General features: G+C 35.9%; 1 protein-coding gene across 3 annotated transcripts in view; it reads right to left on the bottom strand.

Moving 5' to 3' along the window:
- Nucleotides 1-16312, bottom strand: part of LOC106077562 (echinoderm microtubule-associated protein-like CG42247) — a 93368-nt gene that overhangs the window by 57612 nt on the left and 19444 nt on the right. Inside the window, exons 1-3 of one of the 3 annotated variants that reach the window (XM_056008089.1) lie at nt 13822-14207; nt 3140-4653; nt 2374-2517 (exon numbers count right to left, since the gene is read on the bottom strand). In XM_056008089.1, the coding sequence (XP_055864064.1) occupies nt 2374-2517; nt 3140-4602 (1607 nt within the window). In that variant the 5' untranslated portion in view covers nt 4603-4653; nt 13822-14207. Of the gene's footprint in view, nt 1-2373; nt 2518-3139; nt 4654-13821; nt 14208-16312 lie in introns of those variants that run through there. The other 2 variants (XM_056008087.1, XM_056008088.1) reach the window with 2 other exon arrangements.

Below are 16312 nucleotides of genomic sequence, written 5' to 3'. Positions count from 1 at the left end.
GAGTTTCTGAAACTCAGAAATGTAGAAAAACGCTTCGCCCCGGACAACTCTGGGTGACCTTAAGGCGCTCCCTCAAACATTTAATCTGATCAGTTGAGTGGCGAACGTAAAATGTTGAGAAGCTCAAAGACATAAGCCCCTCGCGCGCAATTCGACACATAGGGCTGCAAGCTTTCTCCACAGAAATCAGTTTTAGGCGACTTTCACAGCCACTTTCTTTCTAAAAAGTTGTGACGCCATGATTAAACGTTGACGGCCATGTTTTTGCTTTTCTTTTTTCGGCTTTCATGTTAAGTCTGACTTTGGTAAATGTGTTTCGTCTTGTATAATATGTCTCACAAATGTCAATCGACGTTCAGACGCCTCTTCCCTTAGACAGCGAATGCTTGTGCGGGAAAAGATTTTCTCTATTGGTATTCTTTATTCTCTATCTCGGTATGTTATTCGTAGGATCCTTCTCAGCCATCACTGCTCAGCCTCTTTTCAACCTTCCACGTTTCGAAGCGTATGTGGCCTTTGGGGCTAATTTATTTGTTTGTTCAGATGAGCTGTACTTTTTGAAAGACGGCTCCTGCTTTTCAATCGGACATGCAAAACCATGATATGCAACTCCATTGCTTGTGATAGCACTGCCTAACTAGGTCAACTTTTATATTTGTTCAAGATCTGTATGACCAATGTCGATTGGGGTACTGGGTAAGCTGCACCCAATATGCATAACTTTGAGGGCGTGTATACATTTAATTGTATTTAAGTAATGCTATGGCGTCAGCAAAATCCAACTTGGTTTATTTTACGCCATGGGAAAAAGAATGCAGCCTGTTTAATGTATTTTTATGACATCTTCGATGGCAACAAGAGAGACAAATAGGGATACGATAAACCTTATCTTATATCCGTCTCTATGTTGAACAATTCCACCGTCTATTGTGACATGTCGCTGAATCTGGACAATTTGTTGCTAGATGCCTTATTCTCTTGCTATTTTCCAGAGTGATTCCGATGGACGCCATCAAACCTTTTTTTTAATCTACAAAACTGATCAACATCCATTGTTGTTTCGCAGGACGTAAACCTGTATAGTGCTTGATTTGCCTTCTCGGAAACAGCTGAGAAACACGAGTATATTTTAAAACCTTTTCCCGTAACGAGCTATTAAATAATCTCTTATTAAAATATTCAACTCAATGTCTCTTAAAACAGTAATTGTACATTTTAAATGTATGTAATCAATTTTGATAAAATGTAAAAAAAAAAAAACAACAACAAAAAAACTTCAGTTTGAAATACAATTGAAAACCATTGTTCGGGTGTAACCAATCAATTGATTAGCTTACAGTTTTATTGTTCAACATAAAGAAACAAAACAAAAAGTTATACTAGTTATATTTTATTAAGAGTTCGCTTTCTGGTGGCATAATGTAACCGTAGCACTGATTTTGGGCATCATACTGAACGTAACGAAATTACAATTTTCAAAGGGCTTTTTAAAAGATGTATACGTGGAAGACAGAAAAACAACGGACAAAATAAACAAAACCCTAACGGGCTTCACTAGCGATTCATTTACTTATGCTCTAGTTGGAAGCGAATGGAAAACACACATAGTTAACAATGTGAAAGGAAAGACACAAAACATTTTTAGGGGGTTTTAGGGTGAGCAATGTTGTTGTTTTGGGTGTGTGTTGTTTTTTTTTTTTGTTGTTGTTGTTTTTTTTTTGGGGGGGGGGGGGAGGGGGCTATGAACTTATGAACTGTTCGCTTTTTTACTTTTCAAACTTGTTCAGATAACAAATATTGATTGAGCTAATTATAACTTGGGGATAGAATTTTTTATACTTTATTTTTAGCGCACACAGAACAAATATAGGAAGTAGTCATGTGTACAGTATGTGTCACAATGTCAAGATAACGAAAGATATGTCCACACATACACAAAAGCAGATTTTTTTTTAAATTTATATTTAAACAAATATTCACTCTAAAAAAATTCCTCTACACTGGGAAGTGTTGTTTTTTTTTTCAATTGAATTCGTGCTTTTCTCAGTTTATGTATGGCTGTTCAATGAACCACATTCACCAATAGTAAATAAACACATTTAGTCAGAATATTGATAAAACAATGAAAAATACATATCACGTGACAGCCTTTATGGATTACATAATTTGTATAAAAGATATATAGAATCACGTGACTAAATGTTTTTTGTTTACGATTGGTGAATGAGGTCCGGATGAGTGCTGAAATCTAAAGTAGTTTGTGCCCTAAATACAACACTACAACGAAAGTCACCAATGGTACCACACTGATATTGAGACACACACACACACGGAGACACACCTACATACACTTTATACTCTGAGTGACTGTACCTCATTGTGTTCAGGACATCGTCGCTGCTGTTGTAGCTGGTTGTGTCATCAAACTGTTTGACGTACTTCAGGGCGCGGTGCCCCGGCTGAGATGTTTGACTGACACTGTCATCGTCTTCTTCGTCATCACTGGACTCTGACCTACTAGCACACACACACACACACACACACACACAAGAAGAAACAAATAAAATTAAGCACACATTTATTCAAATCAAATCTACCAACTACAAGAACTTACGTACACATGCAACAATTCTGCTCGAGTCGGGTGTCGCACTAAAGCACCCTGGACAGGTAGCCTAGTGGTCTCTCGGCAACACATCCCGCATTTAGTTATTTGAAATGGTACTGACATCTTCTTTCAGTGACGTTTCCATTTTAAATCAGATACATTGCAATAAGTCCCTGATGATTTCTCATACTTATCTTAAATCATACGTTTTTTAAAACATATTCTCTTACAGCAATGCGTGAAACGCGTGTTTATGATTTTGAAAGTATATATTTCCCTTTTTACTTATTCTCGTTTTTTAAATAAAAATAATCTTCCTTTAAATAAAAAGAAAGTGTTTGCTTATTAATGGGATTTGTCAAAATTAATGAAATCCTATACACATTTCTATTTTGTAAGAAATAGTGAGAATTTGTAAAATTATTGACAATTGTTTGAAGCACGTCTCTAAAAAATGAATAATAATTATATAATTATAAATATTATTAAAAACTAAATAATTAAATAGATGGAAAAAAAAAGGGTACTTACCCATCACTAAACTGGGTTTTTCTCGCATCCAGTAGCTGCTCGGCCCTGTTTAGTATGGAAGCCCGTTTTACCATGTTATATCGATTGACCTCAAATTTGTATCCCGGACCTTGTACCTTGACTTCCGATGTCTGTGGCCCGCCAGTTTTGTGATGTGGGGGATTAGAAGGGTGAACAAGGAAAGTCTTGCCCTTCTCGCCCCGGAAGGTATCTACGTTGGTGTCGCCACTGTCGTCAGACCTGAACGTCTCTTGACCAGTAGTATCCTCCATTACAGTGCTGAGCGTTGATTGGTTATTGGTGTAACGGTCGAAGTCTATTTGAGACATGGTGTACATACGCTGGCCGTGGTACCTGCTGCCTTCAGGCGGATGTGATCGAAAGGAGGTTTTGCTGTTTGTGATACCCGTAGGTAGAAGGGACGGACTTTGCTGTGTAGGTAAAGCGAGTCTGGACGAAGCAGGCTGGAAATGTGTACCCTGGGAGTAGTGGTCATCCACTGATGTAGCATCTGATCTCTGGGTGCCGACGTCGACCTCAGAGTCGTAATCAGTCACGTGAAATGAAAAAGCTTGACTGGATTTCAGGCTGTTTTGATATCTGGAAGAGTCCAGGCTCATACCCTGATCGTTCACGACAGAGGTGTGTCTGCTGCCTATACTAGGGTTAAGATTGGGCTTAAAGCTGGTCACTGTGGGGTCGTACTCCTGCTTGTACATGTCCCTCTCCACGGCCTGGTTGTCTAGGGGAAACACGTCTGAGTTGGACCTGGAGCCGTAACCTGGCTGCAGTGGGCTTGCGGAATCATCCTCTTCGTCGTCTGTCTTATCCACAACAACAAGTTTTAGGCCAGTGTCGGTAACGTCACCGGATGTGGTATCGAAAGACAGACCCGGTGGCCCGGCGTGGGAGGTGGAACTATCACCTTCCTGTTTGCCAGGTGTCACGCTACTCTTAAAAGGGTCAAAGCTGGCCGGAAGCACGTGGTTAGTGTGATCCCTGCCAAATTTTCTCCGTCGGTTTGGAGAGGTGGCTGTCGGGTAAGACGTGTGAGTTTCGGCAGCAGCGTTATTGGCGTAGGGAGCCGATGTGTAGGGGTAAGCAGCTCGAGTGTCAGGATGGTACGCTGAGGTTTCCTGCGGCGAAGAAAGACTAGATGTATAACCGTTTGGGTAGAGAATGTTTGAATAGGGAGCGTAGCTTGATGGATAGGCGCTCGTTTCCGATGTGTATGCCCTTTGTGCTGATAGGTAATCCAATGCTTTGCCAGATTGAGCCCCAGTCTGATGCGACGCGGGCGACGTTCGCTGCTTCGCATCCAAAAGTTCTCCGTGAGTCACCGGCACGCTGTCGTACTCCGGGTACCCTATAGCCTGACCTCCAGTAGGGTACGTGACCTCGTGTTGTCCTTGACCCGCATTGTAGGCTTCAGTGTATGAGTAAGGAACATCATCTGGCTGCATGCTAGAGTCCTCCCTCTTGAGCTGCTGCTCGGCTCTTGTCTGAGCCTGAACCTAAAGGGCACATAAAAGAAAATTAAATAGATATTTTAAAGGTAATTTTATTAATTTTAAAGTGTATTTTACTAACTAATATAATATTACAACACAATATCAGTAAATATTGTTATAGCTATTTTATTTCTCTGTTGAATAGGCTTTGTTTACACTTTTATCCCAGTTTACGTTAAAAAATATCCTTTTAAGCGGTAGGAAAAAAAATGAATTTCAATAGTTAGACAAAAACACTTTTTAAAAAATAACAAAAGTTAAATTTTAGTGTAATTGTATCAATTAGTTTGGATCAGTCACGTTATTAAATTTGTAATAGCTCTAAACTATCAATAATACATCTTTACTAGTAGAATTATTTTTACCAATTGTTTTTGATTAGCGCAATGTCATAATTTTAGCTTTCTCATTGCGCGATCATCATATCACGTGTCTGGACCAGTTGGGAAAGGAGAAGGGTGGAGAAAGAAGGGGGTATCTTAGAAATGTTACCGTGGTGCATACAAAAACGCTCACTCTGGGCTCAAGCAAACTCAAGGGGACTAATTCAACTATACCACCACATGTGTCAAGTACGATTTCTTTCCCTTTTCCGATACCAAACACAAAAATTGATTACCAATAGCTCATTAACTAATTGGTTAATTTTTTAAAACTGATTCTTGTTTTGTTAGTTACAAGAGATAATTGAGCGAAATTTCAACTTGATCCGAGATGGGCTGTGGGACAAATAATGTGTACAAACTTTTTGCCAGACAGACAGACAGACAGAGTGAGTTATAAAAAAAAAACATGAAAGTGATGTCGAGAAATGACAAAATCGAAAAACTTGAGAAAAAAACAACTTTGAATGGAAGAGAATTAAAAAATAAAACTTTAAAAGTTATAAGTCGATGTTGAAAGATCACTGTTACCAGATAAGTTGTCCTACATATTACAATTTTAATTCTGCAGATGAAAAAAAGTAATTAAAAAAAAACATTATTTTTTTTGTAAATTTATGGAAAACAACTCAAGGGCAAGTAATAGAAGAAATACACATTTATTACCATACTAATAAGTGAATAATATATGAAAGTGACATTCCCTTCTTGAAACCAAATCAGTATCTTGTTTGCACCTCTCAGAACTCATTACCAAAACATTATGTTCTTGTCCTATAAAGTGCACAGTTCCCCTATTGAAGTGGCAGTTCGCATCACAACACAGATCCCCTTTTTAAGTCTGTTCAACGTGGAAGACCTTCAGCTTGTAAGCCATAGGGTTGATCCTAATGACAACGCTTTTCCGGTCTCTTTGAAGCTTTGGGGATCTGCCTTAACGTCTAATGTGGTTTTACAGTCATACCATATCGTTATCCTGAAACCCCCCGATGCTTTGACTGGTCTGTCGTACCGCGTCTGTTGATCTTAATCTTCCTGCAGGGCCATGAACATCCTCCGTTCTTCTCCGGAGATTGGTGGCGTCACTGTTGAAATAACTGTCATTTCTGGCAGGAGCCCAAACGACAGTATAGATGTATTTACATTTTGAAAAGTCCTCATAGATTTTTTTTAAAAAGATGCTTGGTAAATTAATTTCGTTTTTCGTGCAAGTTAAAAACCGATCAATTTTTAACTTATTACTTGAAGCGTTATCTTCCATAGAATACACAGACAAAATCTTGGTCAACATCGATTCCTTAAATGTGAGTCACGATTGATAGACCGATCCAATAACCCTCTGAACAATACAGAAAGTATTATTAAAGTTTGTAAATAGATGTGGATTTATACTAAGGATCAGCTTAACAAGCTGGATGAAAACAAAATCTACACAACATATTTCATTGCTTATTTGTTTCTCAGCCTTATAACTATACAAGGAAAGAATATGTCGACAAACGATTTCGACCAACAACGAATTGGTAAATCTTTAGACCTGATCTAGAACGTTTTGATGTCATACGCAAGCATTCATTGTGTCACTTAAGAGAATCAACAGAAAGGGGAAAGAATCAGATCAAATAGCTTAAGATTTTACTGACTGCCATTAGGAGCAATAAAATTTTACCGAGTGTTCAAGCGAATTATTATTCCCCTTGGTTTTCGGATCAATGGTCCGATCATTAATGTCATTAGGTAAAGGCATTAAGAAACTAGTTCCTTTTTAGAGTTAAAAAAAAAAAGCCGTACTAGATGACAAATGATAGACACATGTTTAAGGTGTGCACAATAAAAGAACCGAGAGAATATGAATCTGGACTCTTGTATTATATTGCTTAGCAATATGACTGACAAACGTCTATAAAAGGCATATTATGTACAAAGTGTTTGGAAGTAAATAGCAGAGAAATATTCTAAATGTCATTGTGAAATCAGACTCAGAACTATGAAAAAAAAAACCTAGTAATAAAAGAAACATTGAGTCTAAGCTTCGTGCCGTCGCCCATTGGAGCAATACGAGCAGACTAACTGCACAACTTTCAAAACATCACGAAGATTATATTTCATCAAACTTAGACATTTTGTGTAAACCTACAGTGAACACTGGAATATCAAAGTCACACAATCTAGTTTTGAATAACAGTAAAACAATTCTTCTCAGATATTCAGCATTACTGCACAATGATCTGAATGCATATTAAATATCAGGTCGTCAATAAAACATGTAATTCACTTCTTTGTCTTCTCCTATCCAGCCGCTGCTATGCTGAAGCATTTGCGCTGTCTGTGCCATGGAAATGTAGTTTTATATTATTCTCAACTGCTCTACTCTACCATGCAGGCTGTTGGTTATGCTGAACTTTTGAGGTGATATGGTTTGTCTGAGTTGACGCAAGATGAGACGTTCTGTTCCTTCATAATAGATTGAAATCAATGAATGCATCATGGAATGTATAATTAAATTCAACTTTATTTATTTCTTAATGGTTTAGCAAGAAAAAAGAGAACATTTTTTTTTTAAATTCATTTCTTTAATCACTGACTTATTTCATGTTTACTTGTATGTGAACTCAATCCCTTTAATTAAGGCAGTTGTTCCCAAACTTTCGACCTATGCGTACCCCTTCTAGAATGTTCGTAACGCTGAGTAACCTTTGCCCCTCCCTCCCCACCCAAAAAAAGGATTTATTATAATAACTATCAAAATGTATTTTGTACATATACAAAATAATAATAACTATTACAATAAAGTATTCAGTTAGTGAGTTTATTTTGTGTATGCTTCAGAAACACATCGAATGTATTCTAAAAAAAATGGAAACATAGTTGTAACATTGAAGAAGTAGGTCATGAAGTTGTAACATCCCTATCTATTTCCGGATCTGTCTTCAAATATCAAGTCGTAGAACTTACATGCATTTCAAAACGATCACGTATCACATCCACCCAGATACCCCCTTTCCCCCAGTTTTATCATTGTCCTCTTTTCAATTTTCAACATCATTGTTTTCTGGGAAAATCGTTTGAGCGTTTTCGAGAACTGTGTCCATCCATGAGGTTCCAGGTTTTAGTATTATCTTATATATTACAGACGTTACTTCAAAATAGAAAATAATTACGTCCTAGGCATTTCACTTGTCAACCTAGTTTTATCTTAAAAATTACAGACTTTACTTCAAAAAAAAAAAATAATAATTGTGTCCTAAGCATTCCATGTGTCAATCTAGTCTTCTCTCATTTATTACAGACGTTACTTCAAAAAAGACCTGAATTGTAAAAAAAAAAAAAAACGACAGAGAAACAGACGTCTGATATGACCTATATAAATGAAACCCTATTCGGACCAGTATTACTGCTGTGAATTTAATATCGATTCATTACACTTCCAGACGATGTTGTCCAGCGATTATATTTGAGTTACACGGTCAGTGACTCTACGGTTGATTGTTGCCACGGTCAGTGGAGTTTAAGAGCTTTTCCAGAGTGGTGTCAAACAATCACATTGTTAACTCATTGTAGTCGGAGCTACACACCGTATTGTACAGCTGTCAGTATTGCATTACTTATGTTGGCGATAAACAAATTTCAGACAGGTTAAAGTATCGTAAGCACGATGGTCTGGGCTGATAGGATTATGAATGCCTGAAAAAAACAACAACATATCATGGCAACGTACCTAACAAAATATTAACGGGCGTGTGTTCGAAAAATTGTATGCGTACATATTCAATTTCGTTACGCAATCGTCTGTTTCTATAACCAATAATCAATCGCTTATTGACATTTACAATACACACATAGACAGTATAGTATATTACTTACATAGACATTAGGACGTATCTCACACATAGACAGTATGGCGTATTACACACATAATCAGTACGGCCTATAACAGAGGTTCCAAAATTTTCAGACTGGGGTCCTAATGAATTTTTGATACATGTCTCATGTTCAACTTCACACAAAAAAAAAAAAAAAAGAAAAAAAAAAAAGAAAGAAAGAGAGGTCCTAAAGAGCCGAGCCTCCGAAGCTTTATCATGACCTGTGGGAAGACGTTTTGAAGGGCCGAGTATAGCATCATTGACGTATTAGATTGTAAAGTACCTCTATTCAACTTGTACTTTCGTGGAAAGTAAAACCTTCTCGGTGAGCTTAAAAACCTGGGTGGACACGGATCTCGAAAACGGCTTTAACGATTTTCCTAGAAATTTAAAAGTTGATGTAAATCGTTGGGAAAAAAATTACTAGCTTGTTGGCCACACTGGAAAATCTCTTGTTTAACGGTTCTAATGTTTCAAAGTATACAAAGAAATTAATTTAAATGTGGCTAGAGCACTAGAAAATATTTATATTGAATGGACTATACGTATTCGGGTATTTCAGCAAGAAGGCCCAATTTACTGAAGACTTTAAGTTTAATAAACTTATGTCTAGATCTAAAGGCCAACCCATTGGAACATTATAACTTTCATTATTAAGAGCAAAATAATCGCTCTATAAGATGTATAAAGGAGGTATGTCTTTTTTTAAACAAACATTTTCTTAGTCTGTATAAAACAAAATTAATTAATTATCCAGTAATTGATTAACCAATTTTCTTTTTTTTTTTCATTGATTCGTGTATTGTCATCGACTTTGATTAATTGTGCGACACTTCAACTTGATCCGAGAATAAAATGTGGGAGAAAAAAAAGTGTACAAAATGTGTACGTGAAAGACAGACGGAGTGAGTTAATACAAGATTTGTAAAAAAAGAGAATTAATACGTCCTAATCATATCTATGTATTAATTTATTCGTTTGACCTCTAATGTCATAGGTCACTGCTACATCCACTTCGCTTGCAGCTTTACGAGTTGTACAAAAGTATCGAAAGCATTATGTTGACGCAAAGACAGTGCGACCAAAGACATTCAGATTGAAAAATAGGTCAAAGAATTTGATGTTGTGGAGGAATGGAAGAAATCAGAAAAAAGTGAATGGAAGGACATGATTGGCAGTTATTTAGATACCGTAGATTTGTTTATTGCCCGGTTCATACAAACAATACTTGTTGTTATCTACCCTGACATATTAGAGAAACATGGTATAAACTTTCTGAGACACCGTAAGAAAACGAACATTAGAAAGAAAATCACGATAAAAACTCTCTAAGACACCGGATGAATACTGTAAAAGGATAAGAGACGTCTAATGGTACGGCATGAAAGGGGCGAGGGCTGGAGAAGGCATTTAGGAATGCATGGTTAAAGGAATAAATCAACCTTCGTAGTACACTTTTATCTAGTCAACTATAAACCTTTCTTCCTACTCAGAGGCCAACTAAAAGATATTATAATACAAAGTTCATTGAAGTCGGCAGTGAACAAGTTGCAGGTGGACTTCATAAGTTCAATGTCTTGTTATACACGGGCTCAGCACATGTTGTTTTTGTGTTGAGAGTGATCAGTGGCGATGGGGCACCATAAACTAGATTTATAAATGTCATAAAACACAAAATGATAAATCCTATACATGCGTCTAGAAGTACACTTTGGTTGACACATAGGGCAAGAAGATTGCTTAGCTGCAGACTAAGAAGAGCAATCATCCGCAATCTTTAACAATCCTTGAGCAATGATGGCGGCGCAAGAGAAGAGAACCAATTACAAAAAAATAAGAACAACTTCTTCCATTAGTTTCTTCTTTGGTTGAAATGCGTTTCTTATAATTAATAAAGTAAATTCTGATATCTCCCCCCCCCCTCTTTTTTGTCCTTATATATATATTTTTTTTTAGTAACAAAAGATTTTGTCATGTTTTTAATCCCACCATTATATCATCATAAGTGCCGCCTCTGTTTTAGAGTAAAGTAGTTAAGGTGCAGATGAAGAACAAACAAACCAGCATTTTCTCCATCTCTTTACTTTTCTAAGGAGAACCCAAGAGAGGTATTTTCAAGTGGGAAAACATTGTCACATCTTATCGAGGTACATTTTTTTGAAAACAATGACCCTTAGAAATAAAAGAAGCAACCTTATAAGTCAACCGCCTGATGTAGCGCGATGCATCATACATATTGGGAATTTTCATAATTAACTCAAAAATGTAATTCTGCATTTGCTCAAAAGTGCTCTTTGCAATACATGGCTCATCGACTTCCTCTTCTGTACACTGGATGGACCAAAAAGTGTGCTAATTATAGATTTACATCCATTTATGAAAAATGCTCTTTATTATTACATATAATTTCATACTATTTTAGTTATACTAATTTCGTCACATTATATTTGGATTGCTTAGATTGTAGGATGACATTGTCCTCAAGTCGATGATTCTCAAAAAAAAAATGACGGTGCGGCATTATTTTGAAGTCGTGTAGGCCTACACATTGTTTTTTTTTTTTTGTTGTTGTTGTTGTTTTTTATATTAAAAATAAATTGTGTATATTACATTAACGTCACAAAATATTTTATACACTTACAATTTCAGAGCTTAATTAAAGGCATATTGTGTTTCATTAAAATCTTAATTCAGTAAGGCTTATTTTTGGAAAGTTTGAGAACCTCTAGAAAATGTTCTAGAAACTCAACTACAAATGTACATGAAGATCCTCTAGAAAATGTTTTAGAAATCCCAAAACCAAATGTACATAAATATAGTTTTACACATATCGATATATATGAACTGCTTATATGCGCTCGTTCTGGTAATATAAATAACACAGTTCAGATTCTACCAAACGTGTATTTTGCCCGTTGATCATATAAATGTCAGTCCGGGCTTGACTAATCTTTACCTACCTATCAATAATACGCAAAGCAAATATTCCTTAGTCTTCCTGAGCTTTCTCCACTATTGTCTACTTCAACGCTCGACTGAAAATCATACATGGGCACATTAAAGCCTTGAACGCGTACACAATCGGGGGCATTGACCATGCTTATAGCAACGGCTGGTCTTTTTTTTTTAAGTGCCAAGAAAAAAATCCTGAGTTTCCCAATGTACTGAAACTTCTGAATGGCGCATAATTAAGTAAGTTAAGACAACGCATCCATTCGAGACCCACGTCCTTTTAGAGCAAATGAAGTAAACACATATTTCTGTGGTCAAAGGTTTACGTGAAGATTATGTGGCCGTCTCTGTGAAACATCAGTAGACCCCCCTCCCTCCTCAAAAGTAGTTCTAACTAAGACTAAAAACTATATGTAGTCAATGGTACTAAGTTTTCAGACGAGGTTCCCAAACTGATGAAGTTGAGTCACACTGCATTTCTGGCCCATGGAACAAAATGATATTGAGGTCAATACAACGACTGTAACTCCGGTCCTGTAATTGTTATGACATACTCAACAGGTACTTAATAGATTCACCTAGTAACAGTTTGCACAAGAAAACATTTTTGTAAGTAAACAGCGTAAACGCAAAATCTTAATTCTCAAAACGTTTGTCTACAATCGGTAACGAAGGAAAAGCCTGAAGCTTAATAGCACGATTTGAATAGAGTTATAACTGTTTCATTGAAAATTGGTTACGGAGAATATTATATGGACAGGTCATACATTAATCTTAATGACTTTATCCGTAGTAGGTTGAGTAAAGATCACTATTTCTACAAAGATATGGACTACTCAGCGTTGTAACTAGAAACGAGTACCATAAGCATTAATAAGCAAATATAAATAGACCTAAAGAAAAACACCTATTTCGAATATAGATGTATTTATAACGATCTTTAAGAACAAATTATTATATCAATTAATAATTAAATAGTATTAATTAAAGATTCTACTTTATGCAGTTAATTCTTTTTTTAAATCACCACAATGTTGAGAAGAGCTTAACATACACTGTTCGAAATGTCCATATGAATCTATTATGTAGAATGATCTAATTATATATTGTTGGACGAACGAGCATTCTTCAATACATATCATACATGTGGAACGAAAAACTGAGATCTTATGATAGAGACTCACTAAAAAATGGGATTATAGGATAGCGACTCACTAAAAAATGGGATTATAGGATAGCGACTCACTAAAAATGGGATTATAGGATAGCGACTCACTAAAAAATGAGATCATAGGATAGCGACTCACTAAAAAATTTGATTATAGCATAGCGACTCACTAAAAAATGGGATTATAGCATAACGACTCACTAAAAAATGGGATTATAGCATAACGACTCACTAAAAAATGGGATTATAGCATAACGACTCACTAAAAAATGGGATTATAGCATAACGACTCACTAAAAAATTTGATTATAGCATAACGACTCACTAAAAAATGGGATTATAGCATAACGACTCACTAAAAAATGGGATTATAGCATAACGACTCACTAAAAAATTTGATTATAGCATAACGACTCACTAAAAAATGGGATTATAGCATAACGACTCACTAAAATATGAGATCAGAGTGTGAGAAGAAGAAGATCGTACATCAGCAAACCTATTTCTACACTTTACATAGCAGTTACTTCCCTTAGACAGATCGTGTTGGAATAACATGGCGACTTTAAAAATGATCAAGTTGTTGAAAATAGTCCATTCAGTACCAGACTACATAGAAGCTTCCATCCGTTACTACAAGAACTCTTTCTCAAATGGTAAAATAGAAAGAGATTTTATAGAAAATCAAAATATTTTTTTTTCTAATCTTACTTCTAGCCCGAACTCTAAAAGAATCAAGATAAACTTGTAAAACTAAACTAATCAAGGAAAGATAAGAACGACACTAAACATTTTCTTAACTTACATGAAATCAAAGAAATGGTGAACTCATTGGTCGGGAACATATCGCTCACTGTAGATATCGGAAGTTATCGTGACCTAACGGCGACAGTTTATCCAGCCGGTATGGTGATGCAGTGATAAATCAATGACATTGATCTGTATCCCAACTTCATTGATCAGTAATGAAGAGCAAATAATTTTAGAGCAGTTTCCGAGCAGAGAATTGCCTCGTGAGGTATTGTCGTTATAGAAGGTCCGAAGTCTTAAAAGATATGTTGTCTTTTTTTTACGATACGTAGACCAATAAATATTTAATCCTCTCAAATACTTAGTGCTTTAATATACACGTAATCATATGTCAACAAGATTACTCATGGACTCATAGCACCAAGGCAATCAAAAACATACACACACACGCGCAGGAGAAACACAACAAATCCCACTTTGGAACGTTTGGCTTCTCGGGTCACTGAGAGGTAGGTCAACTCTCGGGTCACTGAGAGGTATGTCAACTCTCGGGTCACTGAGAGGTATGTCAACTCTCTGGACCGGTATACCCGGCACACAATGAAGAGGAAAATTGAAAACAGTATGGCAATGTTCCGTTACACGAGGGCCGCATGCCACACGTTGGTGCCATCCATGCGGCCCGCCGAATCTCGACAAAAAAAATTTCAACGATGTTTTTTTTTTTGTGGAAACACCAAGGCAGGCAGGTAAACAAGCAAAATAAAAAAAAAACACTTTTGTTTTTAAAAAAAAGAAAAGAAAAAAAAATTATCTATCTCCACGTTTACCTTAATATATCTCAATAATGTAGAATTTATTTCCCTGCTACAATATTAACCATAATAAATAATTATCAATAATTAATTTACTAATTGGTTCATTTTAAAATGATTTATGTTTTTTTTAGATTTAATAAAAAAAAAATGTGGAAAATTCAACTTGATCTGAGAATGGGTGTGGGAAGAATACTTTTTACCAGACAGACAGAGTGAGTTCATAAAAGCTTTTTAAAAAGACAGGTTTCAATATTTCCAGCATGAATATCAGTTTATATCAGTAACTATGAACTACAAGTTATCAACAGACTCAATACTACCTCCGTCAATACAGTGAGGCGTTTGCGGGTCGAAAGTTTTGCCGATATGATTGTATTGTTATTGAATTATTATGTCGGCTCAAGGTATGATAGCGTAAGGTAATGAGAGATATTGGTGTTGTTATTATTATATTTACATTGTTTATATTTAAACGTATTCAATGAACTGTAAAGATAGGATTCAGTGTGAGGCTGGCCTAACGAATGCTATTAGATTGGAATGCATTTGATACTTTGTGAAAGGCCAATCTCTCATTCAAGGCATATAAAACACGCCCTTCCCTTTGGTTAAGTGCATAAAGGGACTCTAATGGCCGAGAGCGACAGTTGGCTATAGAAGAATGAATGTTGATAGAGGTTTTTAAATCTGAAAAACATTACAATAAATATTACAAATATTTCATAACATTATTTTAGAAAATAACAAAACCATTAGCATAAATGTAAAACAATGTACAGAAAAATCTCCTTACATACTATAGTTGCCCCTGTTCTTGTTTTTTTTTACTTATAATAATAAATAGTCTAAAAATGGCTTTAAAAGTTTAAAAACAAAAACGGTTTTGTTTTTAGAAGATAATAAGTAGCCATTGCGCCAAAACGTGGCTGCAAAATATGAAATCGGACGAGATTTAAACGTGACAAACGGACGGACAGACAGACCACACAAAACTACTAACAAAAGAATTTTCCTCTTGCGGCTGGGGGGGGGGGGGCGCTAAAAATATCACAATAATTATTCTGTTAACCTTTAATAAGCTTAATTGTTATAACAATTACTAATGAGATGGTCCGGCAACACAACAAACGCACCGCTATTATATGACTAAGTCATGCTTAAAGCTAAAAAGTTGCTTGCAATTCTGAACAACGTAAATCTCATAAATAACACATAAATACATAAATAAACAGCATGGTTTTGCATCGCTATGACGTCATCAGACCTGGTCGTATGTATCGTCAAGTGTCGTTAAAAGATGAGGAGATCAATCAATTCAAATTTAACGTTCAATTTAAACTAGTAGCATAAAAAAGTGTGTTTTTTTTTAAACTTTCCCCGAATGTAATAATCTACAGTAAGAGTGATTTCTTTGCTCTCAAAATCTAATTTGAAAAATTTACTCCGCCCTAATACCCCCAACATTGAAGAAATAAAGGTTCTGGTTACGTCCATGTATAAATTAACTAATAGAATAGAAGATTCTAGTTTGGTGATATAGATCAAGACTTGGAAACATTAAAAGACAGTAGTCTAGACTAGAATACATTATCTTGTTAAGGATTGATAAGTATTGATGGATCTTATTAGCGATACAGTAGGGCCTCTAGTATTGGGCGTCGATCAATTGTATAACTATCTTGTTGTTATGGTGCGTTTGTGTATGAGTGTGTTTGTCCGTTTCTATGG

Source organism: Biomphalaria glabrata, chromosome 13 (genome assembly GCF_947242115.1).
Source record: "Biomphalaria glabrata chromosome 13, xgBioGlab47.1, whole genome shotgun sequence".
NCBI lineage: Eukaryota > Metazoa > Mollusca > Gastropoda > Planorbidae > Biomphalaria > Biomphalaria glabrata.
The sequence above is the reverse complement of the archived record's forward strand: the minus strand, read 5'-3'. Positions and strand labels throughout refer to the sequence as shown.